Below are 27,243 nucleotides of genomic sequence, written 5' to 3' on the forward strand. Positions count from 1 at the left end.
CACAGGCTGCTGTCCCCAGCAGTGAGGGTGTGGCTGGGGGGGGGGTCTCTCCTGCACACCAGGCTGCCTCTCCTTGCCTTGCTGGGCCTCACCATCTCCCTTCCCTCCGGGCCATGCGAGCCTGGTTCTCTGTCCTCTACTTCTCCTTCTCCTCCATATTCTCTTCTGAATTTGAGCTCTTGATGAAAAGTGGAACAGATTACTTATAAGTGACAGATCAGGACCAGTTCCCTTACCGGGCGCTCACAGAAGGCAAGGAAGCTGATTGATGCCAACCCAATGCATTAGCGGAAAAGTGGTGGTAAAATGGTAGGGCAGATATCAATATTTATCAACTTGACAACTTTCCTGAGTGGAGGCCGCCGTTAAGGTTATTACTGACGGCTATGTCCAGGGCTGGAAGAGGGATGAGGGTGGATTTAAAAAAAAGAAGAATTCGCTATTGGAAAAACCTCAAGATATAAATACCAAAACAGTATACTAGAAGAGTAAATCCGAAGAGGGAAGCACAGAAGATACTGATAGAGAAAAGAGCAGTGTCTACATAAAAAAAATGAGGTGGAATGAAAGAAAAATGGTAATCGAACCCCCCTGCCTTCAGACACACTGAAGTATGAAAAACAAATAAAATGGTGAACGAGAAACATATAAAGGAATATAGACTTTGTCACTGATGTTTACAGTGGCAAGATAAATAGGTGTGCATGGGGACAAAATAGAGAATTGTCACTGCAGAAAAAATGGATTCAGAAAGTGGAAGAGAGGGGACAAAAACAGGAAATGGAACCCAAAAAACAAATGGATTCATTCACAATGTAATCCTTCAACATGTCAGCTGTGTCATTAGGCAAAGTATGGAGATTACTTCCATGGTGGTGGTGTGTAGTAGGAGGGTAGGCTTCGAAAGCTAACCAACACGGTCTAGCATCCCATCCTGGTGAAGAGGAGGTATTTTCCCTGCTCACTGAGGCCGTCAAGGTCATGTAAGAGTCAGGTTAGCAGGCGAGGCAGATCTGGAAACACACAGTGCTCTATGCCCTCAGCTGGGGCCCAAGGCGCAGGCTGGACCTCAGGTTCCCTGAGCTCTGCCCCCTCAGGACTGCATCCCCCACTCCAGTTTATCCCCCAATGACTCCCAGCCCTTCACACTTGGTCTAGTTTTGACATTTTCATCCAAAAATCTTCTGAAGATTGCTCTAGAGCTTCCTCAAATTAGTCTTGGCTGGGTCAGCAATTCATTCAAGGATCAAAGTGCCAGAGTATAATCCAGAGGGAGAAGGAAAACAGAGGAAAGAATTGAAAGGGATATTTCTTTAAAGACAGAGAAAGCCAGGTGCCCTGCTCAGAAGAACTGCTTTTTTCTGAAAGGTGGGTTATTCCCAATCGTTAAATAAAATCACTGGAGCATGCTGGAAGGCCTGCTTTAGGATGAGCAACACCATCCTAGCATGCTCCTTGGAAACCCGGGGATGACAACATGGACTTCGGAATCTGTTGACTGAAATTTGGACACAGCAAATAGATCCTCACCTTCATACTAGAATGTTCTAATCCCAGGGGGATGCAGGAGAGAGAGGGGCAGTGGGAGAGGGAAAGGAAGAGGGGGAAATAGAGGGAGAAGTAGAGGGAGAGATTCTACTTTAATAACAGTGGAGAAGGGAAAGAGGGAGGTGGTTCTTCTCTTTCTCATTTGGTAGGGAGAACAAGTGAAGAGGAAGAAGGATTGAAGACAGGTTGAAAGTGTCTAATGAAGCCAGACAAGCAGCTCCAGAAGCAACACTTGAGACAAGATTTTGGAGGCAAGTGGCTTACCTGGGCCCTGATCCTAAGAAGTCCCTGTGAGCGAGTGGGGAAGTAAGAGGGAAAGGAAGACAGCCTCCTGAGTGTGCTCTCAAGCCACTACCACTGTGGGGAACTGAAGCAGGCTTCAGCCCCAGGGAAGCTCTGGGGACTCCTGGAAATGAATCACCATATGCTTCAGAATTGGCCCACCCTGTAGAGGAGGGAGCTGTGTTATTACCACACGATTCCCATCAGTCATTGGCTGGAGCTGCTTGGCCTGCTGTGCAGGTGGGTGGGGAGGCTCCATGGCCAGGGAGAGCATTTAGGTCAATTCGGTGAAGGGGGTCAAATATAGGGTAACAGAAGGAAACTAGATTTTGGGTGGTGAACACCCCGTAGAGTATAGATTGTAAATTGTTACACACCTGAAATTTACAAGTGTTATTAATGAATGTTACCTCAATAAATGAATTAAAACACACAACAAAAACAGATGCTGCAGGTGGAAGTCAGCCCGTGTGCATTGGAGGGGTGAGGACATGAGACGAGGCGACAACAGACCCACGCAAAATGCAAAAGGGACCACAGCCAGTGTCAACAACCTGTGACTTTTCCCAAATTCTGTGCTGAGAGGACGTTGAGAGCCCAGATGCTGAGGCCCAGAGGTGAGGTCAGAACCCAAAGACTCTTACTAACCCAGTATAATGCAACAAATCCATATCCATCTCTTTTAACAACTTTCTCCTCTGCCAACGGAGGCAATATCACCTCCCTCTGCGGTGGTGATGATGATAAGACCATATTGCAAGTGACATGCCTAGCAGAGTGCCTGATGTACAGAGAGGGCTCACAAACTGATATACTCGAAATGATTACCAGTAAATTGTTCTAGGAAGTGTTTGGGGAGGTAGGAAGGGAAAGAGAAGTGGGGTGGGCAGTGAAGGACATAAGCCACTTAGGGTTATATGAGTTACTTTAAAAATGACTACATTGTTATTTTAGATCAAGGGCTTTGAAACGATGTATTTTAAGCTGTCCTAAAGGATCTCTTCCATGGAACCTAATTAAACAATCTAGAATGTGCTGTAATGAATGGTTAGCAAGTAAAGACATATATAAGGATAAATGAGAAAGGATTCTCAGTTAATGAGCTTTACAGATACTGGCCCCAATGAGTTCTGGGAAGGAGTTTTTCCCAGAAGGGAATGGTTCATGTCTTGATGATGCCAGGATTCTTTTAGGCCAGTAATAGGCAACTAAGTGCACCTAAATGGGAGAAAGTTGACACTGTAATGACCGGTGCAGTTTACTCGCAGAGAGGTTTGCTACCTTGCTGGTGTGTAGAATTTTAGAGTGTGAGTGTGAGTGTGAGTGTGTGTGTGTGTGTGTGTGTGTACCTGCACACACACATGCTATTCTAGGGCCAGGGGTTTTGATGATTTCACAAGAAGCAGAGAGGTTGCAAGGAGCCTAGGAGTGGTGATGTGGTGTTAATTAGAATGCCTGGCCTCTAGGCAACAGTAGGGATCAGTCCTTGTTTACCTGAAAGTGAGGATCCCATTGCTACATTGAGGAAAAGAAATTGACATCCAAAGTCTAACAAAGGCTCAAACTGGGTGCTTTTCTTCTGATAGGGCTGATCTAGGAAATGGTCCTGGCCTACACCCTCTGGCTGGGGGGGCGGCGATCGGCTGTCCTAAATCAGAAGAGTGATGTGGCTGAGCACCACACTTAATGGCTCCCCCTGCATCGCCTTGTCTTGTCTCCTCCGGGTGACACTTCTCTCCAGGCCTCTCTCCCACATTACAGCCAGCCTTTCTCAAGTCCCAGATGATGATGAGAGAAAAGAATGCCTTGAGCTGGGCAGAACAGGTCATTTGTCTTTCGCTCATTTTGCGTTTCTGCATAAATCCTGCATCAGCCTGTTCCTGCTCCCACTTGCCAGTGAGCAGTTTTTAATTATCAGGAAAGTGGTATTTAGTGCAATGAATCACCAGACAGTGAACAAGGAATTCAAGTCAGCTGCCGAGTCAGGCAGCGCCAAATGTTTGGAGACGGGGCTCAGAAAATGCTCTCAGATTGTGAGTGTTGGGGAAATATTATTAGTGGCACTAATCATAATATCGAATGTAATCTAGAGAGATCATATAAGGCGTTTTATAATGCTCTGTCCAATGCTTCACATTATTATTGTTAATATTCTATATTTATAACATTTTACAGTTTCTGGTTATTTTTAAACATAGGGTACATACCTTTGGCACAAAACTGGTACGTATGGATCTAAACTTCTGATTGTTAGTGCCTTGAAAGAGGAAAATACCTTAAATTTTATGATCTTCTAGTTTAGCAGTTTCTATTAAAGATCTAATTTGTAGATGTTTGTTCTCTGACCTCAAAACCCATTTATGCTATTGCTGGGGTCACAGCCTGGACTGCCTAAAGCTTTAAAGGACCATAGTTCTGGGAGATTTGCCAAATCTTAAACATGAAACACGGCTTTAAATAAACTCAGTTTGGGGAGAAATAACTCAGCCACAATCCAGAGTGTTCTTGCATGGCATGGAGAAGTCCTTGAAGCAGAAGGAACTCCTGGCCATTGTCAGACACCCTGCCTCATTAGATCAGGGTGCTGTCGAAAGTGACGATGCTGGGACAAATTCTGGGGATGCTGGCAGGTGTGTGGGGTGATTCTAAAAGGTCACTTGTCAAGTTTACAAGTGCCAGGTTTTCAGGGCAGAACAGAAGCAGGCTGGGAAAGGGCCAGTTCCAAATGGTAGGTGACATTTAGGGATGACAAGCGGAAGGAGAAGACTGCTCCTCTTTGGCCCTCGTGTGCATTCAGAAAGTTCAAAATCAGAACTATGGACATCTTTTAGGTCCATGGATGGCATGGCTGTCTAGGAGGCATCAGGGGTGCCAGGAAGAGCCCGATACCAGTATGGTTATAGAGAGGTAGCGAGTTAGGTTATTTTCAGTCACTGATACCTTGTGTCCCAATAGGGTTCACAGCGTCATGGAAAATGGGGAAGCGTGTTTCCATGTTTCCTACTCTGAATCCAGGCCAGACTTAGTCATCTTCGTGACTCACCTAAATCTGGTCCAGATATCTAAGCACAAGGGGGAAATAGTTTAGGGAACTGCATATAAAATTCAGACCCTGGAAGAGACTTCATCCAATCCTCTGTCTCAATACATTGAGCACCCCTCATTTTTCTCAGTACTGACTAGACACCCAAAGAGCATTGCTCTAAGGACTGTGGGAGTTATAGGGAAAATACAGCTCGTGAAGTTCTTCAGGCAATTGAGACATGAACGAATTGGGGTACGGTGCTGGAGAGTCTAGAGTAAGAGTCACACTTGGAAATAAGCTGTGAATGCTGATGAAAGCAGGGAAGGCAGGAGGCTGTGAATGCCAGTCTTCAAGGTCAGGGGCTTAGCAGGACAAGTCACATGGTCATCCATTGGAAAGGGAGAAGCTTGGAGTGGCATGAGGCACAGCTTAGAGAGAGGACTGCCATTTCCTGGAGTGAGGAGACTGTGACCAGCTTGAATGTGGAGAGAAGGGGAGTCTGAAGTGGAACAGCGCTGATGTACTAGCACGAGAGGACCTTGATTACCAAACAAAGGCATCAGGAACGCTGCTGTTGGACACACAGAGGTGACAGCTGTTCCATCAGCAGGGGAGGGATGTACTGAGTAAGGGATCGGGGAGTACATTTTGCTGGTAGGCTGAAGCATTTACATGCATTGTCAGGGCGGAGCTGGAGGCTGAGAAAACAGCTATGAGATTGTTGCAATCATGCAGGTAGGAGACAACAGGATTCAACCATGAGAACGGAAGAAGAGGCAAGAGAAATTTTAAAGGAAGAAGTCACACACTTGGTGAGCAACGAAAGATGGGGAATGAGGGAGGGACAAGAAGAATTCAAATCAATTCCAAGTCATCTAGAATGAAGTGGTACTGTGAACCAGGTCATGGACTTTGGGCAAGAAACCCTATTGTTCAGGAAGTGGGCACATGTGGTTTTGGACTTTGAATGCACAGATGAAATATACAAGTGCTCAGAAGATAGTCAGAAAACAGAATGGAAACAGAGCTGGAAGACTGAGCCTGGAGTTTAGATTTGACTGGCACATGGGTGGCAGTTGAAGCCGTAGATGTGAAGGGCTGAAGAGCCAGCAGTTTCTTGGATTGAACCTGCCAGGAAAGGCCAATGGGCACTAGAAACAGTTTACTCTACCTGCTCTGAGGCCTGAGACCAGGACAATGGGTGGTTGTCTTTCTCCATGAAAGAGCAGAGGTCCTGGGTGCTCAGCCAGGGCTCGGGGAAGAATACAAGAGGGGAGCCCCATGGTGGGCAACGAGCAGTTGATCTGAGGACCATCTTCCTTCCATCTTGTGTGTGGAGGTTTACCACATTGTCACACTGAGTTCTTAAAACAAGTTATTGACTAATATGTGCCTCTGGGGGAAAAAAAGTGGACCAGTCTACTTGCTATTGAGGAAGGTATTCCAGGAAAAAGAGTTTAACATTTTCCTGCTTCTTTGGTATCAATGATCAGGGAATGCAGGTCCTTCCAGGTAAGACTCACTGGTTCTGGGCCATTGAAATCCTGCCAGGAACATGAGGGCCACACCCAATGAGCTCAAGACTAAGTTAACATGGTTGCTAGAGGCTTTGGCTTAGAGCCAGCAGTGGACACATGGATGAATCTGGCTCATTCAATTTATTTGACATTTAATAAGCACCCACTGAAAACAGCCACCTTTTGCACCTTGGGGTCTTTCCTTCTTTCCCCAAAGGCCCTCATTTACTCATACTCAGCTACAAATACTCCTGTTACCTCCAGAACAAGCAGCCAAAATGTCCACAGTCTGTCTCCCTCCTCCAGGGGGTAGACCTGACTTTCACCCTGGTACTTAAGGTGATTTCCAGTGATCTAGGTGGTATGTCCTCTATAGTTCTGAAACACACAGTCCACCTAGCATCAAGAAAGCCAGATGTAGAACCTTGGATTTAGATGTTTTTCTGGGTCTAATCTAGTCCCATGTCCCATCTAAAGCAGGAATCTGCTCTACAACATTCTTGACTGAGAACTATCTCTGCTTGAATGCTTCCAAGAATAGGAAGCTCACCTCCCCACTGAGCAGCCTGCCTCTGTGTTGGACAGCTCCAGTGTGGGGTAGAGGATGTTCTTACACCGAATCACATCTGCCTTCTTTGATCTTTCACGCAATGGTTCCATTTAATCTCATGCTGCACAACAGTATGTCCTTTCATTGGCCATAATGTGTGATGCTTGATGATGACCCTCCAGGTCCCTGCCTGCCTTTCTTCTACAACAAACTGGTGTTTCCAAGTCTTGGAGGTAACAGATTGGGACTTGGCGCCCCCCACAAGCAGGCTGCTCTCTCCTGAACAGCTGCTTTGCTGACAACGTCCTTCCTGAAATGGTCCCCAGAACCAAGAACATCACTCCAGATGTGTTCTTGCCAGCACAGAGGACAGCAGGTCTGTGCATCACCCGCTCTGATCGGAACTTCCATAGGGACTGCAGAGCCAGACAGACCTGAGTTTAAAACCTTGCTTTATAAAGCACTAATTCTAAGACTCTGGACAGGTTACTTGTCCTTTCTGAGGCTCTGTTTCTTCACATGCAAATGCACCTCATGGTGCAGTTATGAAGCTTAAATTAGCTAAGATGTAAAGTACTTATTACAGTAAGTCCTCGAAATTGGAGAAGAGGCCCTGGACTGTGAGCCTCAGTTGGTTGGAGCATCATCCACCAAAAGGTGGCAGCATTCGATTCCCAGTCAGGGCACATTCCCAGATTGTGGGTTTGATCCCCAGTCGGGATGGGTGCTTGTGGGAGGCAACCTCCCTCTCTCCCTCTCTCTCTCTCTCTTACCCTCCCTCTCCCTCTTAAAAAAAGAGAAAAAAAAATAAAAATAAAATCAATTAATAATTTAGAGAACAGTATTATTCCGCATCAGTAATAGTGCTTGGCTTCTTTTTAAATCAGCTACATATCACTCATATTAATCATGTGGTCAACTAAATACCTACATTTTTTTCCACACAAATAGCAAGCCAGGTCTCCTCCTTTTTCATACCACTTCCTTTTTGTTTTAACCCAAACAGTAGACTCTAGATTTATCCCTCCAACATTTCATTTTACAGATTTCTAATTAACATTCAATGTTGATGGATAGTTCTGAATTTTGATTCTGTCTTCTACGGTGTTAGCTCTGCTCTCCAACTGTTACCTACAAACTTGATAAGAATCCCTAGGCCTGCACCTGACTCATGAATTTAAAAAACACTCAAACAAACAAGAGATTGAATTGGACAAGGACTAGAATAAAACCGGTGACTTCCTGCCTGGCTGACAGAGTCACTAACCCACTTTCTTTCGACATGAAGACAAGCTCTGTACCCACTTTACAATGCTTTCCCTTAGAGATTATCAAGTATTTTTGCCAAAATAAACTGCAATTTCTCTTGAATTTACTAACTGTGTAACCCTAGTAAGTGACATGAGGGCCCCATTATTGTTTCTTAATAATCCTGTGATGGTTCCTGATGATCACAGAATTCAGTTTTTAATGCCCAGAGCCCATCTGCTCCAGCCTCTTCCAAGATTTGGCAGGGATCAAGCTCGCCCTTCTGTTCTGTAATCTTAGTGCTCTGCCCCCTTGCTCCATTTGACAATGTGAGTGTTGGCCAGTCTACAACCGTTGGGCATATACCCTATTTGTTTCTGTTTTCCTCAAATCATATTAATCCTGTGATTATATCTGCTGTTGCCTGCAACACAGAGGTGGTTCTGTCAGGACTGCTTTTGGAAAGCCCTTAACCCTTTACCAAGCCTTTATATTCATTCCTCTTTCCCAACCTTACACACTCCATCCAACTCAGAAATCAGTGAGGTGTCAACCACTATCAAGTGTGTAGTTACCTATAAGTATCATAAGTATCTAGTAATGTTTTCCAAATGCAGAATCAACTGAAACATTTTTTAAGATGGGTTCCCAAGCCCACCTTGGCCACCTGGGTCATCCTGTCCAGGCAATTTTTAATTAGCAAACACCTACTGAGAATGGCCCATATAAATAAACCATGAGGGCACACCATGTGTCTGCCTCTTCCTGGACATGGGAAACCCACAGCCCCACCCACCCATCCTTAAACACAAACCTCGGGCTCCTGGGCACTACCATCCAAGCAACCAGAACCATATCCAGCACACTTTCCCTTCCTTTGGCTGCCTTAGAAGTCTGTCTTCTTTGTAATTCAGTTCACCTTTTATAAATGTCTTTCCCCTCTATTCATAACTATTCTTTTTATCCAGTCCCTGCAACCTGGGTCCTCTTTGCCTTCCCTGTAGTCTCTTTCACCCAAATCCAAATTCCCCTTTCATATGCCTGTCATGTCTATCAGAGGATGGACATAAACCAGTGTCCCAGAGAGCACTGTGTTCTCAAATTGACCAGATCTGCCACATTGCATTGCACTAGGGAAGGTATTCCACTTGCAGACATTTAGATGATGTCTCCCTCAGCTTTCGCATCATCCTGGAAGGCAGGTCTGGGAGGGCGGGCTATGGTGCCACATGTCCTGCCTGCGGGGAAGAGAGGCAGGGCCCTCTTGGGCACCGATGAATGAGGCTGGGGTGCTCCTGGAGGTTGCTGTCACATTGCACAGGGAGACACAGACACATGGATGGTCCAGGTATAGGCACATTCACATCATGCTTTATGAACCTTTCTGCCTCCTACATTGGGACCTGGGGGGGCGGAGGATGTAACAAACCACCAACCAGGACACCTTGAATTAGTCCTCATCCCATTATCACATGCTCCTGACTACCCAGCACCTTGAGCCATTGCAACATGGGAAGATCTTGGGCTCTGCAGCCAGAGGTAGAGGGTGTGTAGTCCACCTCTGCCACCTATGAACCCTGTGACCTGGGTAAGTCGTTTATCTCCCTAGATTAGTGCCTAAGTCCTGGAGAGGTTGTCAGGGTTAGATGAGTTGAAGTGAGCAGTCAGAATAAAGGAGCAGAGCAGGCTTTCCATAACTAAGGAGCAGAGCAGGCTTTCCATAACTAATCATTCCTACCCCTGCCCGGTCTTGGGCCAGGCCCATCCTCCCTCTGAGACTCCTTTCCTCTTCTGTTATACACGTGCCAAGTCCTCCCTTAGCTCTACAGCCCTCACACTATGATGCTCCAACAGTAATAGCTTCAGTCAGAGGTACCGAGGCCCACAGGAGAAAATGCACTAATGCAACTCAGTGTATGAGACTGTGAGTTTAGAGAACGGGGCGCAGAAGAGCCAGGTTGGAGGCCTGGATAAAAAGAGAAAAAGTTATGAATAGAGGGGAAGGACATTTATAAAAGGTGAATGAATTAAAAAGAAGACAGACTTCTACGGCAGCCAAGGACATAGACTCTGGTCCATGAGGAATTCTGCATCCACCCCGAGTCCCCGGGGTGGCAACTGTGCAGCTTGTCAACACTGTGTCTTCAGCTGTCCCCACTGGGTGCAGCAGGGCCACGATTACTGCAGACTGGTTTTGAATTTTCTGTGAACCCTGAGAACCATGGAAGCTGTGGGCATTAGATGTGACACCATCCCCAGAGGAGGGCTGTGAGCACTTGGGGAGCACCTTTGTGCATTTCAGCACCATGTGGTGGCCCACCAGAGCTGGTCCCTCCACAGCAGAAAAATGGCCAGATCTCAGGTTGAAGTGCCCAAAAAGGCACCAAGCAGTACCTCAACTTGGTGATTGGGGACCCTCTATACCCCACCCAAGGAGCAATAACAAGGCTTAATGTGCATGCCTTTAAAATGGAAGCTCCCTCCTAGGGCAACCCATTCTCACCTTTGGCCATCTCTAGTCTTCAAAATGATATTCCCAATGTTGTGCCCCCATGGCCATCTCTACGTGTATCATCCGGAGAGTTAGCAGGATGCTAAATCTGAAATGGACTTTACAGTGGCTCTCAATGCAACAAAGAGCAGAGAGCATTGGGTGGGGGCATGTCAGAACCCTGAGGCAGAGGCCAGGAGGCGGGCAGGTAATTCTGATGCACCCTAGAGGGGGTACCTTCACTTGGGAATCACAGATACAATCACTGTCAGCAGTTAATGCACAGGTTAATATGAGTAAAAGCATCTGCAGATTTTGCAGTGAGGCAGAGAGTCAGGCTGCAGGAAAGGAGAGAACACAATAGGGTTTTCCCCTCTAAAACCAGTGACATTTGGTTAGAATGGAGGCCCAAGGTAGCCTGGAAGGGGGAAAAGGGAGGGTGATGGTAAACAGGACTCTGAGTTTTTCAGGAGCAGTGTGTGTGAATTTAGAGAGAGGCCAGTCTATCGAATCCCCTCCCCTGGTTTATACTGTTGATGTGGGGCTGCCTGGACCACTGTGGAACCACAGTGCCTCTGAGCCAGCCGAGCCCATGCCTCCCTCCCAACCATGACTATCTGAACAGCAGCCCAGCTGCTTGGGGCTTGGTCCTTGGCAATTTCTTGGTCTTAGGTTGAAAGCCCCTGGAAAATGAGATCGCATCTACCAAGTGGCCACTGTACAACCCGAGCCAGCACTGGCCATGCTTGAACATGAGTTCCTTCGTGGCGAAGCTGCTGTGTGGCTGTCCTGGAGACGTAACCTTGGTGAAGAGATGAGTTTGATCCCTTAGAACTTTTGCCTTTGAGCCCATTTTTGCTCCCAGAACTGTCCACTGAAGGCATGCTCAGTGTGTGTGTGTGTGTGTGTGTGTGTGTGTGTGTGTGTAGATAAGGCCTGTTTTCCATGTTCACTGCTGTGTGAACAGGGAGAAAAGGGCTTACACTTCAACAGAGGGTGTTAGGTGAGAGCAGGCTTACAGAAGCAGCCTGGGCAGCGCACACAAAGTGCTGGGACAGATTGCGGAGGGTATCCGTGGAATTTGAAAGGAGTTATTTAGAAACAGAACGTGTCCACTGTAAGGATTAAGGGTACCGTTTCCTGGAGGAAGGAAGGTGGCCCAGCTGACCCAGTGGGACATTTTCAGACTCTGCAATGCTGTAATTACACAGATAAAAGAATAATTCTGACAAAAGACTTCATGTTGCACATTTCTGAGAAGCAGTTTTAGTTATAAAAATCATATATATATATATATATATATATATTTTTAAGAGTAAGATAATGAGTGAAGAAAAGTTTTAAGGTACTTTTAAAAAGAAAATACTTGGGAGATATCCAAACACTTTGGCCTCTTGGGCTCTGCTATCTTTTAATTCCCTACATTCATGTTCTCTGGCTTATCTGTGAATTTGGTTAACTCATTCCCCAGCCGCTCAGCTGGATTAGATAAGGGGGAAGATGTTAATAGGGAACCCTCCATCTTTCGCCACTGTGTCTGACTTCAGGATTCATTGACTTGCTAAACCCAATCTTTCCCTGCACTCCTTGTCCTATACGGGCTTATCAATGCAAAAGATAATCTGCTTGCCAGGCATCCAATGAGTGCCCACAATGGGCAGACAGCAGACGGGGAGGCAGCCTGTGGTCCCTAAGGACCTGCAAAGAGAGGCGGTGCTGGGCCACCGGGCACTGGGAGGGGCTGTGGTGGGGACCAGCCAGTCTGGCTATAAGGAGCTCTCCAAGCACTTGCCTGCTCCACTCAGTGGTTCTCCAGGGATCAGTGGGGGTCTGCTTTCTACTCACCTCGGCCCGTGCTGTAATGCTGCAGCTTGTCACTGTAAACAGCCTCCTTGCTGTAAGCCCGTTTCCTGTGGACACAAGGAAGAGGAGCTCTCAGCCTCTCTGCTCCAGGGACCTCCTCCCAGGCCTCCTGTCCCAGTGGGAGCTCACACAGACATCTCCTGGGATGGGGAACTGCTTCTCTGAGTTTACGTGTAGCTCTTGTCTTGGCCAGCGCTCTAGCTTGCCCACCACTGTGAGCAGATGGGTCTGCTTTCAAGTCTACAGGCCAGGCGGAGCCGTGGGTCCCCTTCAGAGCTTGGGCAGACTCCTGAGGATGCCTGTTATACTCTGGCTGCACTGCAGCACTATAGGCCTTTGCCCAGCAGAATCTGGGCTAACCACCGAAGGCAGTAGCAACAGTATTAAAAATTCACAAGGCCTTCAGGGCCAGCCCTTCTGCAGAACTTGGAGTTCCTCTTTTCCTCCTTGGCTCCCTTCCTGCCTGCTGCCTTATGCCCTCCGCCAAGGCCTTTGGCTCTTTAACCAGAGGATGGGCTGAGGCACACGCTGGGATGCTCCAGTGGGTCAAATGCAATTTTGTAACTGTCACTCCGAAAAACTGTCTTGTGCGAGGGGCGCTAAGAGTCTTGCCTAAAATGAAGCTTGAAGATGGATGGGTTGATTCATAGCTTTGCCCAGCTCTTACAGAGGATTTTATCCCAGGCACAGAGATAACAATCTGGAGATCTAGGCTGCCTGTGGATTGACATGGAGTGATGACTGGGAGAGCAGAGCTGTGTCTGTTGAATGGTCAGGCCCTGTCCAGTCTGCATGACCTGGGAGGGGTCTGAATGTGGGGCTTCCTGGGTCCAAGGAGAGCAGTCAGGAGCGGAGGGCCTACCTGCTACAGACGATGGAGATGGCCACCAAGGACACGACAAACACAACCCCGGCTGCCGCCGAGCCAGCAATCAGGGGCAGCTGTTCCCGCAGCTCAGACTTGTAATCAGCTAGGTAAGAAAGAGGCATTAGAATCTTCCTATGTGCCCTTTGCATACAGCTGGTACTCAATGTATGATCCAAAGACACAATATATACGTGTGTGTGTATGTGTGTGTGTGTGTGTGTGTGTGTGTATGTATGAAAAGTAAGTATTTAAGTATGCCCCAAACATTCTTTGCTTATCTGAAATTCAAATTTAACTGGCCGTTCTCGGTTTTATTGGGCAACCCTAATGACAATATCTTTTGAACTGAGGTTCTCCATGCCCTGCATCAGACTATCTTAAGCCCAATTGTTAAACATGACTATTTCTGGGCCCCTACTCATCTCCGAAATCAGAACCACTGGGTGAAGAGCGGGTATCTGCATGTTTACCGAACACCCTGGGTGATTCCTATGTTCCCCAACAATGTTTGAGAACCAGCCTTCAAGTCTGTGGTGGAGACAAGACTGCTAAAGACAAGCAGAGTCAAAACCTCCCACTCTCTAAAAATCAGTGTTAAATACTGAAGGTAGAGTTTCCGTTTCCCTCTGTTGAGAGCTTTCTGTAACATGCATGCTTTTAAAAAGTTAATTTGGCCAAAAAAAGCAAAAAAAAAAAAAAAAAAAAAAAAAGCAAGGAACCACAGTGAGGAGTCTATAACAACGTCTTTATACATTAAAAACTTCATAAAGCAAAGTGACCTTCCCACAGGTCCTCCTGCACCAATGACCCATCTTCGATCAACCTTCAGACTCACCTTTGTGCTGCCTTTGGGGCCCAAAGCTACCATGAGCGTAATTACTACCAATGTGTGAACCTCAGTCATTAAGATTAATACTCCCGAATTTGGCCACTTACCAGAACTCTCTTGTATCTAGCCCCTCTTGGGTTTACAAAACTTAACTGCCAATGTAAAAGGAATAGCCTTCTTGGGAGAAATCTGTTACTTCTTGATTTGTCTAGCAGGATTGCCAAGAGACCGGTGCTCAGATCATTTTGAGTTTTGGGCTTTTAATCCTGTGTACCTCCTGATGCCAAAGTGCCCATAAATCTAGATGGTAAGTGAGGTGCAAAAAGGGGACAGAGTCCTAAAGGAAAAGAAGACAGCCTGCGTTCTTTTCAATCCGGCCGCATCATTAATCCGAATGAACTGGCTCGCCTTCCCACCCCGTCTCACCATCCTTAAAATATGACTCAAAATTCATCTAACATAAACTCCAAATGGGTTGCAACTCCCAATCCTACAGGCGCCAGAGAGCCCCCACTAGAGCACCCAGGAATACATGACTGGGAAGTGGTGGGCACCCATGGGGCAGCAGTGCCTCACACGGGAACGCCCACCAGCACTGGCTCCCCTTACAACTGTTCCCAAGAAAATGATTATTATGATTTTTATATGAGGTCATCTGATTTTTAAATCTTCCTGGTGAATTTTTAAATTGTCAAAAATATAATGTGTCATTAGAAAGCCTCAAGCCCTGTCAAGTGCCTAGCTGAAGAGTATTGGCCTAAAATAAAATGTTATGTAAGGGCAGCCTGCTTTCTATATAATTTAAGTAATAAAGGAAAAATGAAAGGCTTTCAGTTTGGGAGGTTGGGAATAGACTGACATTTGGAAAACTATCAGGAAATAGCTCATAAATGAATAAATAAATGTAGATAGATATGTAGATAATATGTAGATAAACGACTTACACTATAGTAAATGGCTAAGAAAACAGCGAGTGAACAACCAAGCAGACATACCCAGGCTCAATGTTCAGGCTACAGGGAAATCTCCTTTACATAAGTGTTAAAGGGGGTGGTCTCAGAGGAGTGGGGGAAATCATTATAATAGGGAATGAATAAAACCGAAAAGTGGTAGTATTTTTGGTGACAGGCTTTCCGGCCTTGGGACAGTTTGGAAAACGGTGGGCAGATGTCTGAGCAGGACCTTCTGGGGCCACATATGAAGTTGCCTCACATATTCTGAGATGCTGGGTTCATAGGACTGCCACACCTCACATTTTGTCTCCCCATTCCCTCCCTGCAGACCTGGGCTCATGACATGAGGCTGTGAGCTCAGTTCCCAGCCCCCAAGAACAGAGTGAAGTGGGAGTGACAGGCATCTGGGCCCTGATCCAAAGGCCGGAGGGCACACTGACCGGTGCGGGTCTCACTGCTGTGCCCTTGCAGGACCACATGCAGTGACCATGTTGTTCAGAGACCCTTCAAAGGCAAGTCATCAGATATTGGACAGAAATGGGCTGGATTTCAGACAGAGATCTCCCTATACAGCATATTGGGAGGCAAATCCTTCCAAGGGAATTCCTCTGCAACGCAGGTAGAGATTGGCCTCTTGGCCTCGAGTGCAGCTTCTTTGGGGTGGGGCTTCTTCTCCTCCCTGAACTGCTCCCACTGTGCCAGGTCACTGGCCCACCCCTTACCATCCGTCAGAGTCTGGAAGCACATCTTGCCGCTGAACTTGCCGTAGCCAGCCACGGTGCGGGCGCGCACCTGCACCACATACACCATGCCTGGCCGCAGACCGTCGATCCGAGCTGTGTTGGTTTGGCTCCTGGCCATGGAAGAGTTGAACTCATTGTGTTCCTGAAAAAGAGCAAGGGTAATGGTCAGTGGCCTGTTCCTGAGTGCAGCACCCCCAGCCCACTCCACCCTGGAGCACCCAGGCTCCACCAGTTCTTGGTTTTGCTGATCTGCTAGAAGTTGTCACCAGCCCTAGGCCATCCCTCTGAATAGGGACAGGCTGTCCTGGACTGAGGGAATAAAGAATTGGCTCTGGACCATGGAGTAGCTACAGAGCAAATGCTGAGCTCTCAGGGCCTGGCTTGGGGCTCAGGGTCATTTTCTGCTCCTCCCCTCTCCAGGGTTCAGAGATAGGAAAACACAGCACAACCATCTTTGTGAAACCCTATCTAGTCTCTACCTCAGCAGGAGCTCACTGGACACACTGGGCTGCCCTATGCCTACCTCTCTTGGCTTTGCTTCTGCTGAGATGTTTCCTTTTCTCTCCTCACTCAGGATCTCCCTGATCACTCCTCACAATGGCTGCCCAAGACCACTCTGTAAGTTCCCTCAAGTACTTCCACTCTGCTGAAGAGATTGAGACCAGGCTGGAGTAGCTTCCACACCTGCTTCTGCCTTGACCATGACCCGTGTCTGTCTGGGTCCCTATCCTCCAGTTCCCTCTCCACCATCTTCCAAGGAAGGCATGTCCCTTTTCCACAGAGAGCAGCCCCTGTGTCCTCATTAGGGGTTAGCCCCGCCCTCTTGTCTGTCACTTTCTCCAACTCCTTCTGCCCCGTCCTTCACAGTTCCTGTTATCTGTACATGTACCCTCTGGCTTGCACAGATGTTGCTGTGTTTCTCATCCTCTGGCTTCTCTGCCCATCATGAGTGCCCTAAAAGAGTTGCTTCCTCTCTTTGTGGCTGATCTTATGTAACATTTGATTTGTGTCTGGATTTTGTAGCTTCTCATCTTTTCTGCCAAACCCTTCCCACTAAATTCGAAATTCTTTCCTAAAGATCTCTTACCTTCCCTAAAACCATTATCAGATAAAAACAAAACTCCTAAATCTAGGTTTACAAGCCCCTCATAATAAATTCCCATATCTCATATGCCCCTAAATTGACACCTTGCTGCCCCTACAAGGACCACACACTGGCCACCAGGCCTTTGCTTAGGCTGTTTTCCCAGTCTGCAATGCCTCTGTGCAGGGCTTCCCTGTGCCCTCCAGATCCCTTAGGCCTCCACCCGCCAAGGCCTCCTCTTCTAGGAAGGCTTCCCTCACTACTCTAGCCCACAAACCTTCCTCATTGCTGTTTTTCATCATTTTATATCACCCTCATTACTTTGGATACACCAGCCTGCTCTCTGATCATTTCCAGATGAGCATGATGGAGACTGTGGCTTCACTTTAAGTGCACAGGAGCAAGAGTTTGAAGTCTGAGCCTGTCCCTGTCTGCACCATTAATCTTAGAGCAAAATGGGACATCAGTGAAAATGAAGAGCTTGAGTTCCTGGGAGGAGAATCCAAGTCCCATGTGAAGGCCTGGGGTTCTGTGACAAGTTCTAGGCATGGTGACAAATGAGGGGAATGTTGATGATGAGGGACCTGTAAGCCACATCCTCAGTCTAATGACAGACAAAACATGGGGAACTGAGCCTGGACAGAAGAATACAATACAATGATAAGAAATTACCATTATCTTGAAATTTGTAAAAGTCTCCTACACAAAGTCAAAGGTGGCCTGATGTGTGTTCATTCATTTGGCCAGGCAGTCACAATTATGACCCACTATCATATGCTGGGTGCCATATGTGGGCTGCAGGTACCAAGGCATGGTCCTCTCCTCTAGGAAGACAACCTCTTGTGGGGCTGGACCAGAAAATAAATAGATGATGACAACAGTGTTCACCGAGTGCCTTGGCAGAGGGCAACTTAGGGAGTGATGGGGGAACAGCAGAGGGTCACTTAGCCCAGACTGATAACAGGGTTGGGAAGGGCTCAGAGAAGGGCAACATGAGTTGAGTTCTGAAGGATAAAAGAAATTAGCCACATAGATTAATGTGGGGAGGGAGTACTGAATAGAATATTCCATGAGAATAGAATAAAACATGCAAAAACAAAGCTTAAAGGAGTTCAGGAGCCTGCAAGTGACTGGGGCATATCTGGAGTGTAGGTTGCCTGAGGATGGTGATGAATGCTTTGGATGCAGTTGTAAGGGACCGACACAGTTGAAAGTTACGGAGGCCCATGTGTACCCTAAAAGAAGAGTTATCCATTGGAGCCTGGGAGAGACTGCTTGGGGAAGGACTATCCACCTGCCATTTGATCTACTTTAAAAAGAAGATGGATTCTCCACCACCACCACCACCACCACCACCACCACCACCACCACCTCCACCAACCAGAGATCCAGCAGAAAGAAGGCTGTCCACTGCAGAAGGGATGTCATTACTGTCTATTGATACACTAGAGATCTGAAGTCTGAAACTATGAAAGTCACATCACCTTGCAAGTTAAGGCAAACTCCAATTGCTATAAATCCAGGTGGCTTCCTAAATTCTCTGGTTTTACTGGAAACTATGGAAGTATGCGCTGCTTGAAGTAAGAATTGACCAGGCAGCTCTTTTGCTGAAAAAAATGTGTTGTAGTGTATTGGCATTTAAATTTTGAGGACAAAACATTAACCTATTATCATTTTATATCCATACATTCAGTGGTTAAATTGAGTATCATCCTTGTTCCCTTCAAAACCATTAATCAACTTCAGGCAAATAAATTAGAGTGAAGGGCAAGGTTGCTTTTTTTGTTGCTTATGACTGGTTTTATAAGTATGTGGGAGATAGAGGCTGCAGCTATTGGGGGCAGAGACCATGTCTCCCTTATTTCTTCATCCCTAACACATAGCACAGGGCTGGCACCCCCAGGTGTTCAACCATTCAGTGCTAAATGAATAAATAGCATACTTGAGGCCAGTTATTTGAAATAATCGATTGAGCACAAGGTATTGCCAAGGCCTGAAAGAGTTTCTGAGAAAACGATCCTAAAATTTGCAGGGTAGAAACTCCCAAGGACTGGACCACCCTGTTCTGGCCTAAACAGTTAGTAGGAAATGTGAGTAAACGTCTAAATGCTTCATCATTGAGACAGCCGAGAGCAGACGAAGATGCTTCTCCGATGGTTTGCCTACAAGCACTGACACCAGGAGTGAAAAGCGCTACAAGACAGTAAACAAGAGAGAATGATGAATGGAAATATATTAAAATGGAGACAGAGATGAACATGGGAAAGCCTATGGGAGTGTCATCAGCTCGATGGCTTCTGAGCTCTCTATTAATGAGCTGTTGGAAGTGGCGAAAGCCTCACTGATTCCATTCACAGAGCTGAGATTGGAAGGTGTCGCAAGCACAAGCCAAGAGTGTAATGTGGGGCAGGAGAACCAGGGAGGGTTTTCAGGGGCTGGAAAACTACAGCTCATAGCCTGCTATCTGATCTATAAATAAAGTTTTATTACAATCCAACCACGCCCATCTATTGACATATTCCCTGTGGCTGCTTTCTTGCTTTACATAGGCAGAGTTGAGTAGTTGGGAGAGACACTCTATGGCCCATAAGCCTAAAATATTTATTACCGGGTCCTTTGCAGAAAAATTTTGCTGACTCCTAGTTTAGAAGAAGTGGCATAGGATGGAAAAATGATGGGTTTTGCTTTTTGGGGACTGAATTCAGGACATCTACTGAATTCAGGTTTGAGTTCTATTTGTGTTTGTATCTTCTGAAGACCAGGATTCCATGGCCTTGTGGAGCAGGTAGGCAAATAAATCTGGTTACAAGCATTTGGATTTAAAATTAAGATATAATCTTTTATTTCAGGAGCCACACAAATTATGAGACCCTCAGCATCAACATGATTACATCCAGCTCTATGCTGAGCTTAGAATACATTGAAATATAATAAAAATATCTATAGTTCTGATTCTGTGACTCCCTAGCTGTGACCTGTGTGTTCATGGGTAAGTCATTTAACCTTTCTGTGACTTAGTTCTGTGCATCTATAAATGGACTGTACCTGGCATTCAAGAATCTTTCTTTTAAGGGTCAGAACTAATACATCTGTGAAAATCTGACACATAATAGGCACTCAATAAAGATGAATTATTGTCATTGTGGCTATTTGAAAATACCCTTGCAAGCTAATGTCTTTTCTTAAGTCATATTAGGAATGGTCAAGGCAATGTAACAATTTTATAGTCAAGCACTTTATAAGTTCTATGGTAATCAATGCTTTGGCAAAGAATCTTCTGTGTTCCCAAGAAAAGCATTCTATCCTCTGGAGTGTGGACAATAATATGCTTCAATGAGGTGTGGAAGCTGCCTCAGGCATTGAGCTGCTGTGCATGTGTGTCTGTTAATAATTAGTATAAATTACTGAGAAGTAGGGACGTGGCCTGAAATGGGAGAATAAGCTTCCTTCAAAACATCAGAAGTGGAGGTTAATTACTGTTTTTCAAGGGAGCAAGTAGCATGTGAAGGGAATGGCAGTGGAGGAGCCTAGATGTGGGTGGGGAATGAGGAGCCAAGGGACACAGGCAGGATGGTTTTGAGCCTGTCGTTAGGCCCTCCCCCCTCCCTTTCCCCAAGGTTGACTGCCCTTGGCACAGCAGATGAGAAAGGGGGCAGGTGGTCTCCCACGCATTCAGCCCCTTCCCAACACCACCACTGGCTTCAAGGCAAAGCACCTAGGCTGTGGGCTCACTTCCTAGCTGTGTGACTGTGGATGAGTTTTGTTTGCTTTTGGTTTTAAAAACTTCTCTGTACAATTGTTTGTTTGTTTTTTTACTCATATCAATGATGCTAATATTTACTACATTGAGTTGCGAGGGACAAAGGATATAATGTTAATGAAGCCCCTAGCACCCAAAAGGGCACACTAAGGAGGAATCCCGCCCCCCCCCCCATAAACTACAAGGCTCAAATTCATATGTGTGGGGCTGGGTGGAACCTTACTGGTGACTCTGACATCATACCATATATTGGCCTCACAAGATACTCTGTTGAACTGTTAGGTCAACTTTGATGACAAAATGAGGTCATGTGGTTGACTGGTCCAAACAGATTGGTCCAAAACATTCTGGAAAGTCAACATTTAGTTTATTAACTGATTAAAAAAATATATCTAGCAAATAAGGACCCCAAATTCAAAGCTGAAAGGATATAACAGTTGCTTATAAATCTAGATTTAATTTATACCCAATTCACTGAATTTTCTGAATGAACTGTCTACATAGCCCAACATTCTCTAAATGAATAAAATGATGCCTGATCCCCACCTTGCTTTGCAAGCTCAGCTCTAATGGCTGAAGTGCCTCCCTCTTCACAGTCTAGACTGGTGATCCATCTGGCCGTCCACTTTCAGGGAGGTAAATTAGCATTTCACAAATGTGAAAACTGTGACCTAGGGTGGTGAAATAATTTGACCGCAGCTGCAAGGCTGGTTGGTTAGGGAAGGCACTGGAAGCAAGGCCTCCTGCTTCCCAGTGCTGTTGTGCCCCTCTGTCCAACACTGCCTCCATGTTGGAGGGCTGCAGGTCTCCATCTTGTTTCCATTCACCCACTGGATAATCTCACTCAGGCTCCAGGCTTTCACATATCTACATATGGTCAATGTCCAAATGGACATCTCTAATCTGGTCCTCTCTCCTGAACTCCAGACCTGTACATCTAGCTGTCTACTCCTCATCTCCACTTGACTATCCCAGAGGCATTTTAGACATCGAGCTGAACTTCTGTCCCTTCCCTCACCCCAAACATGCTCTACCCACAGTGATCCCTTTCTCAGTCACTGGTGGTTATATCCTTCTAGTGGGCTAGGCTAAAACCTCCCATATCCAAAACCCAACCTGTTGGAAATCTTGTTGGCTCTGCCTTTAGTTTGTATATCTGAAAATTGACTATGTCTTATCAGCTTTCTGCTTCCACTCTGATTCAATCCAACATCATTCTTGTCTTAGATGACTGCAATCTAGCAGGCTTATTTTCAACCGAAGAACCTAAATGATCCTTTCAGATTTTGTCTCTCCTCTGCTCCTAACCCTGCTATGGATCCCCATCTAATTCAGTGGGAAAGCTCAAATTCTTAAGGCCCATGATTATCACCTCCCCCGATTACCTCTCTCCCGTCTACTATTTCCCCATTGCTCGAATCACTCCAGTCATGCTGGTCTCCTTGCTCCTTGAATCACCAGTCATGATATCGCCTCAGGGCCTTTGCATAAGCTCTCTATCCCCCAGATATCTGCTTCACAACACTCTTACTTCCTTCAGGTCTTCACTTAGAACTTACCTTCTCCAAGAGGACTACATTTACCATCCATTTATTTCTGCAACTGATACCACCCCCGAACCTGACCCGACTAGTCCAATTTACCCTGCTTGGTTTTTCTTTTTTCTTTTACAATACTCATTTTCTAACATACTATTAGATTTCATTCGTTATTATCCATTGTTCATTGTCTATCTCAGTTATTGGAAAGTAAGACTCTTGAGGAGAGGAATCTTTGTTTTGATCACTAATATAGCCTATAATAGTACCTGTCAAATAGCAGACCCTCAATAAAAAAAATTGCTGAACAAATAAATAAATGAATTTGGTGATTTTACAAATGATGTACTGTTAGGTCAGTATAGAAAGCACTGCATTTTCCTGGGAGTTTGCAAATGCTGCAGTTCACGATGGTGGGAGGAAGTCCTTGCTTCTCCCACAGATAGGCCAGGGACAACTCCACAGGGTACCATTTTCCTGCCTTGGCAGCACAGGCCCTGCTGTAGCCCCCAGCAGCTGCTGCTAAAGAGCAGTCAAGGAAGATACTATATAAGTTTCTATTCCTATTAATTTCTATCTCATTCTTTTAAATTTCCATTGAAATATTTAAACCTTCATAAGTATATAAGTGCAGTAGTATATGCATATGATTTATAAGTAAGCAATCTTATATTGAGGTACCTGATCAAAAACTTTGGAAAAAAAAAGCCAACACAACTAGTCTACAAAGCCATAAAATCTTCAAAAAGTTCAGGGGACCCCTGGCAGTTTTGTAGTATCTGCACATGACTGGGGGAATGGGATCAGTCCTGCCCATACCAGCCCAGTGAGCTGTCCAGACAGCAGGGTGGTGGGTTGGAAGGTTCTCTCTTGAGTTGGTACAGAAAGTGCCTGGATTTTGGAGGCTTTTGCCAGAGAAGACCTGGGATCTCTCCCAGGGAGCCTCTGGCCTCTATCACCAGATTGCTACCTCCCTTAGGACTTCCTCCAACCTGTTTCCTTGTGCCCTCAGCTGGGCAATACCCATGCAGCAGGGGCTGGCCCTGGGTCTTGCAAGCCTGCAGACAGAGCTGACTCACCTTCTCATAGTACCGGATTTCATAGTCCAGGATGATGCCATTGGGTTGCTCTGGTTGTGGCCATGACAAGGTGATGCTCCTCATGGTGGCACTGACCTGGTGCATGATGGGAACAGTGGAAGGGGCTGTGGAGAGAGGAAGAGACAGAACAGATAAACATACCCTGAATTACATGAGAGGTGCCATCTTTCATAGATAAGAAGGAAGAGAAATGTCATTGGGTTTGAACCCTGCCCTTTCTTTCCCATCAGCTGAACTGGATCTGAGAACTTCCTGTGTGTGTTGCAGAATGAATGGAGTTTGATAACAAAGGAATGAAAGGTGATAATTTAGGGCAGGATAACATGTGTGAGGGCAGGGGGTGGAATGGACGTGGTGTCTTCTAGGTAAGGGGGAGAAAGGCTTGACCAAAACAAGAGGTGGTCAGAGGAATCATGGAAAAACAGTATGGCCTGAGGAAGCTGAAGCCAATTAGGGAAGGCATGACAACAAGGATACACCTAGGCTTCAAACAGTAGGACAAGAGGAGCAATGGAATGCTTTTGAGCAGAAGGTGTCGAAGGAAACTCTTACCGTAATGAGCTGAGTGATTGCAGGGAAGGGAACCTGGAGGCAAGGGAGGATAGTGAGGGAGTGGAGCTGGTCAGTGCAGAATTGCTGTGCAGTAAAAAGGAACGTTCTAGCAAACGTTTTTCTGGGACTACATGTACGATTTCACTGCATTTCTAAAGAAAGAGAGGAGGCATCTCTCAACAGACCAACAACAGAGTTTTCTCAGACTTCTGTCAGAGTTTTCCAAATGAGGACATTTGCAATAAAGAGCTCGCACATATAAATGAGGAAACAATACACAAACCAAACATTTGGAAACAGGATAATAATTCCAAAATCTGTGAAGTGATTCTGAAATCTCTGTTTGGAAATAATGTTATTTATTTCCCCATTCAACATTTTCCACACGTTGCAAGTGAAATAAAAGCAGTCTGGAAATAATAAATAAGGGTTGTCTTTCTAGGGGAAGAGGCGGGTAATGGATGAGGCTTCAGTCTGCGCTCCACTCCGGGGCTGTTCCGTTTAGTCCTGGCACTTCTGTAGCGAGGAAGGTCGTTTCCTCATACAAACTCCACTCTACAGGCTTTCCCTGGGGACTGTGGCTGACCAACATTTACTATCCTTGATTTAAGTTAACAGACTCCCCTCTAAGACCTGAAATTATGGATCAAGGCTACCAGGTCACAGATGCTGAGGGGTGAGGGGTGGGGATGTATTCTCCACCACTTGCTGAACCCTCAGTGAGCCCCTGTATGTGATGGGCCCTGGGCAGAGGGTGGCAATGCAGAGCACTTGCTCTGAGATGCTCACAGTCCAGGGATCCATAAAGAGAGCACAGTGTGAGAGTGTTGTGATGAGACATTAAAATCAGAGTGTCTACCTGGGACTTTGCACAGTTCCCACTAGAGACCTTGTGGTGGCCGTAAAAATGTCCCCCTCAGAGCTTCTACTACTGGGAGCATAATTGACTAATGGCCCCAGCTGCTGGGTCTGCAATCCATCATCACATTCCCAGAGAGCCCTGCTTCCCACAGGTTGCTCCCAGCCAATGACTGAGAGTGGCCGGGATGCTAAAATAGTCCTATTCCTGACTCTTTGGATGGGCAACTTTCACTCAAAGACTCCCCTTTGACCTTTCCAATGCTTCCTTATAACACAAACACAGTCCAAGGCTCTTCCTACCCAATCCTCCTTCCTTTCCTCTCTTCTTCAGAAGGATCAGACTTTTAGTCCAGCCTCCTCTGGCTTACAACCCATTTTCCCAATCTCTGGCACATCCATCCCACCTTGGTGTCTGGAGGGCCTGAGGTCATGCAGTCCTGAATCCCCCTACAGTTTCCCTATCAAGTAGTCTCCACTCAGCCCTGCTCTGTCCCCAGCAATGGGAGGCTCACTGCCCCTAGAGCTGTTGCTCCAAACTTGGGTAACTCTCACCAATTTGCAGTCTTCCTTATCCTTATCTGAAATCTGTCTTCTTCCCGCTGGTCTCAGTTCTGCCAACTGAAATAATATACAATGTTCCCTTTCCACAGAATGGCTTGTCAGATAGCTTCAGAAACTAGTTAGGTCTCCCCCGAGTCTTTTCTGCTGAAAAGAATGGCCGGATGCTATAAACATTTCTCCCAGGATATGCTGCCACTTGAGGTGGCTGTTTTCCAAATGGGGCTCATGTTATCTAAATCTCTCTTTAGGCACGAGGCCCAGAGGTGAACCCAATTCTCCCACTGCTGTTTGAGCAGCAAACATTAGTGCTAAACTAATATCTACCGAGATCTGGGTACTGTACATCTATGAATGTGACCATTAGCCTTTGGATTGAGGACAAGTCCCTGCTATTCAGTTCTGAAATCATAGGCAAATATCACCTGTAGGTTTTCCCATGGTGTGGTCCTCATCTTCTGTCTAGAGTTGGCTTTTGATTACAAGGATTTACATGGATCACTTTACCTTTACAGTGTTAAATTTGGCCTATTAATCTAGTAATTTGGAATAAATTTTTATCCTGATTGAAACATCAGATGCATCATATCTTCTACCCAACTTAGTATCATGGATCAATTCATTAATTAATTAATGAAACAAATGTTTATTGAGCATCAACCACGTGCCAGTCACCATTCTAAGTTCTAGGGATTCCGTAGTGAATTAAATAAAATTTCCTGCCCTTGCAGAACTTATTTTCTAGTGGAAGGATTCAGAGACTAGATATAATAAATCAATCAGTCCTAAGCTATGTTAAACATATTAAGTACAACAGGGAAAAAATGGAGAAGAGGAGGAATACAGAAAGGCAAAATGTCAGAGACTGGCCAGGAGAAGGCTGCAATTCTAAACCATGAGGTCAGCAAGGCCTTGCCTGAGCAGTAGATGCAGGAACATAGGGTTGAAGGATGGGAGGTGGGAGCCAGGAGAATACCTGAGAGAAGACTATTTGAGAGAAAGAGGCCAGGGCGAAGCTTCTGATATGGGAGCAGCCTGGTGTTTCAGGAGAATAACAAAGAGCCATTGGGACTGGAACAGAAACAAGACCACAAAGGGTAGGACCCTAAGGGACACTAAGAGGACTTTGGATTCTATTCTGAGTGAGGTGGGGAGTCACGGGAGGTTCATAAACATGGGAGTGACATGCTCTGACTTGCATGTTAACAGAACCACCCTATGCTGTGTTGAGAACAGAATGCAGAGACCGTGTGCAAAGCTGAATGATCTAATACATTTAAAGTTTCTCAATGGATGTGGGATGTGGAAGAAACAGAAGAGTCAAAATGACTCCAAGGTCTTGGCCTGAGCAACTGGAAGAGTGGGGCTGCCATAAACTGAGATCAGGCAGAAGCATTCTGGGAGGAAAGAGCAAGTGCTCTAATGGGTGGAAGATGCCCAAGATGGCCCAGAGTAGATGCTGGGAAGGCAAAAGCATGTATAAGAGGTTCAGTCTGGAGAGAGAAATTTAGCATCATCAGTATTTCAAAGATACTGAAAACAGCAGGACTGACAGAGATCCCCAAGAGAATGAGTAAAACAGATATTCGAAGATTCAGGAAATGAGGAGAAAACAGCCAAGGGGCCCAAGAAAAAAAAGGCCAACGAGGTAAAAGGAAAGAGAAGATGTGATCACCTAGAAACCAAGTGGCAATCAGTGTTCCCCGGAGGAGAGAATGTGTGAACCCAGCTGCTAAGTCACGAAAACTGAAACTAGGGACTGAGTATGGATTTAGCAACAGGCTGGATGGTTAACCATGTGGATGGCTCATGATCATCTTTTCCAAGACCTCGTGTGCATGCGCAGAGATATGGAGAGCATGAAGGCACTTCA

The 27,243-nt window shown here is 46.0% G+C and overlaps 1 protein-coding gene across 2 annotated transcripts in view; it reads right to left on the bottom strand.

The window, feature by feature from the left end:
- Nucleotides 1-27,243, bottom strand: part of EPHB1 (EPH receptor B1) — a 422,752-nt gene that overhangs the window by 66,766 nt on the left and 328,743 nt on the right. For both annotated transcript variants that reach the window (XR_013960832.1, XM_080672572.1), the window contains exons 6-9: nucleotides 23,379-23,503; nucleotides 15,897-16,059; nucleotides 13,387-13,495; nucleotides 12,507-12,571 (exon numbers count right to left, since the gene is read on the bottom strand). Coding sequence is in view for 1 of the 2 variants with exons in the window: in XM_080672572.1 (XP_080528698.1) it covers nucleotides 12,507-12,571; nucleotides 13,387-13,495; nucleotides 15,897-16,059; nucleotides 23,379-23,503 (462 nt within the window). In the remaining variant the exon portion in view is untranslated. The remainder of the gene's footprint in view (nucleotides 1-12,506; nucleotides 12,572-13,386; nucleotides 13,496-15,896; nucleotides 16,060-23,378; nucleotides 23,504-27,243) is intronic.

This window comes from Plecotus auritus (genome assembly GCF_963455305.1).
Source record: "Plecotus auritus genome assembly, chromosome: 6".
Classification (NCBI taxonomy): Eukaryota; Metazoa; Chordata; class Mammalia; order Chiroptera; family Vespertilionidae; genus Plecotus; species Plecotus auritus.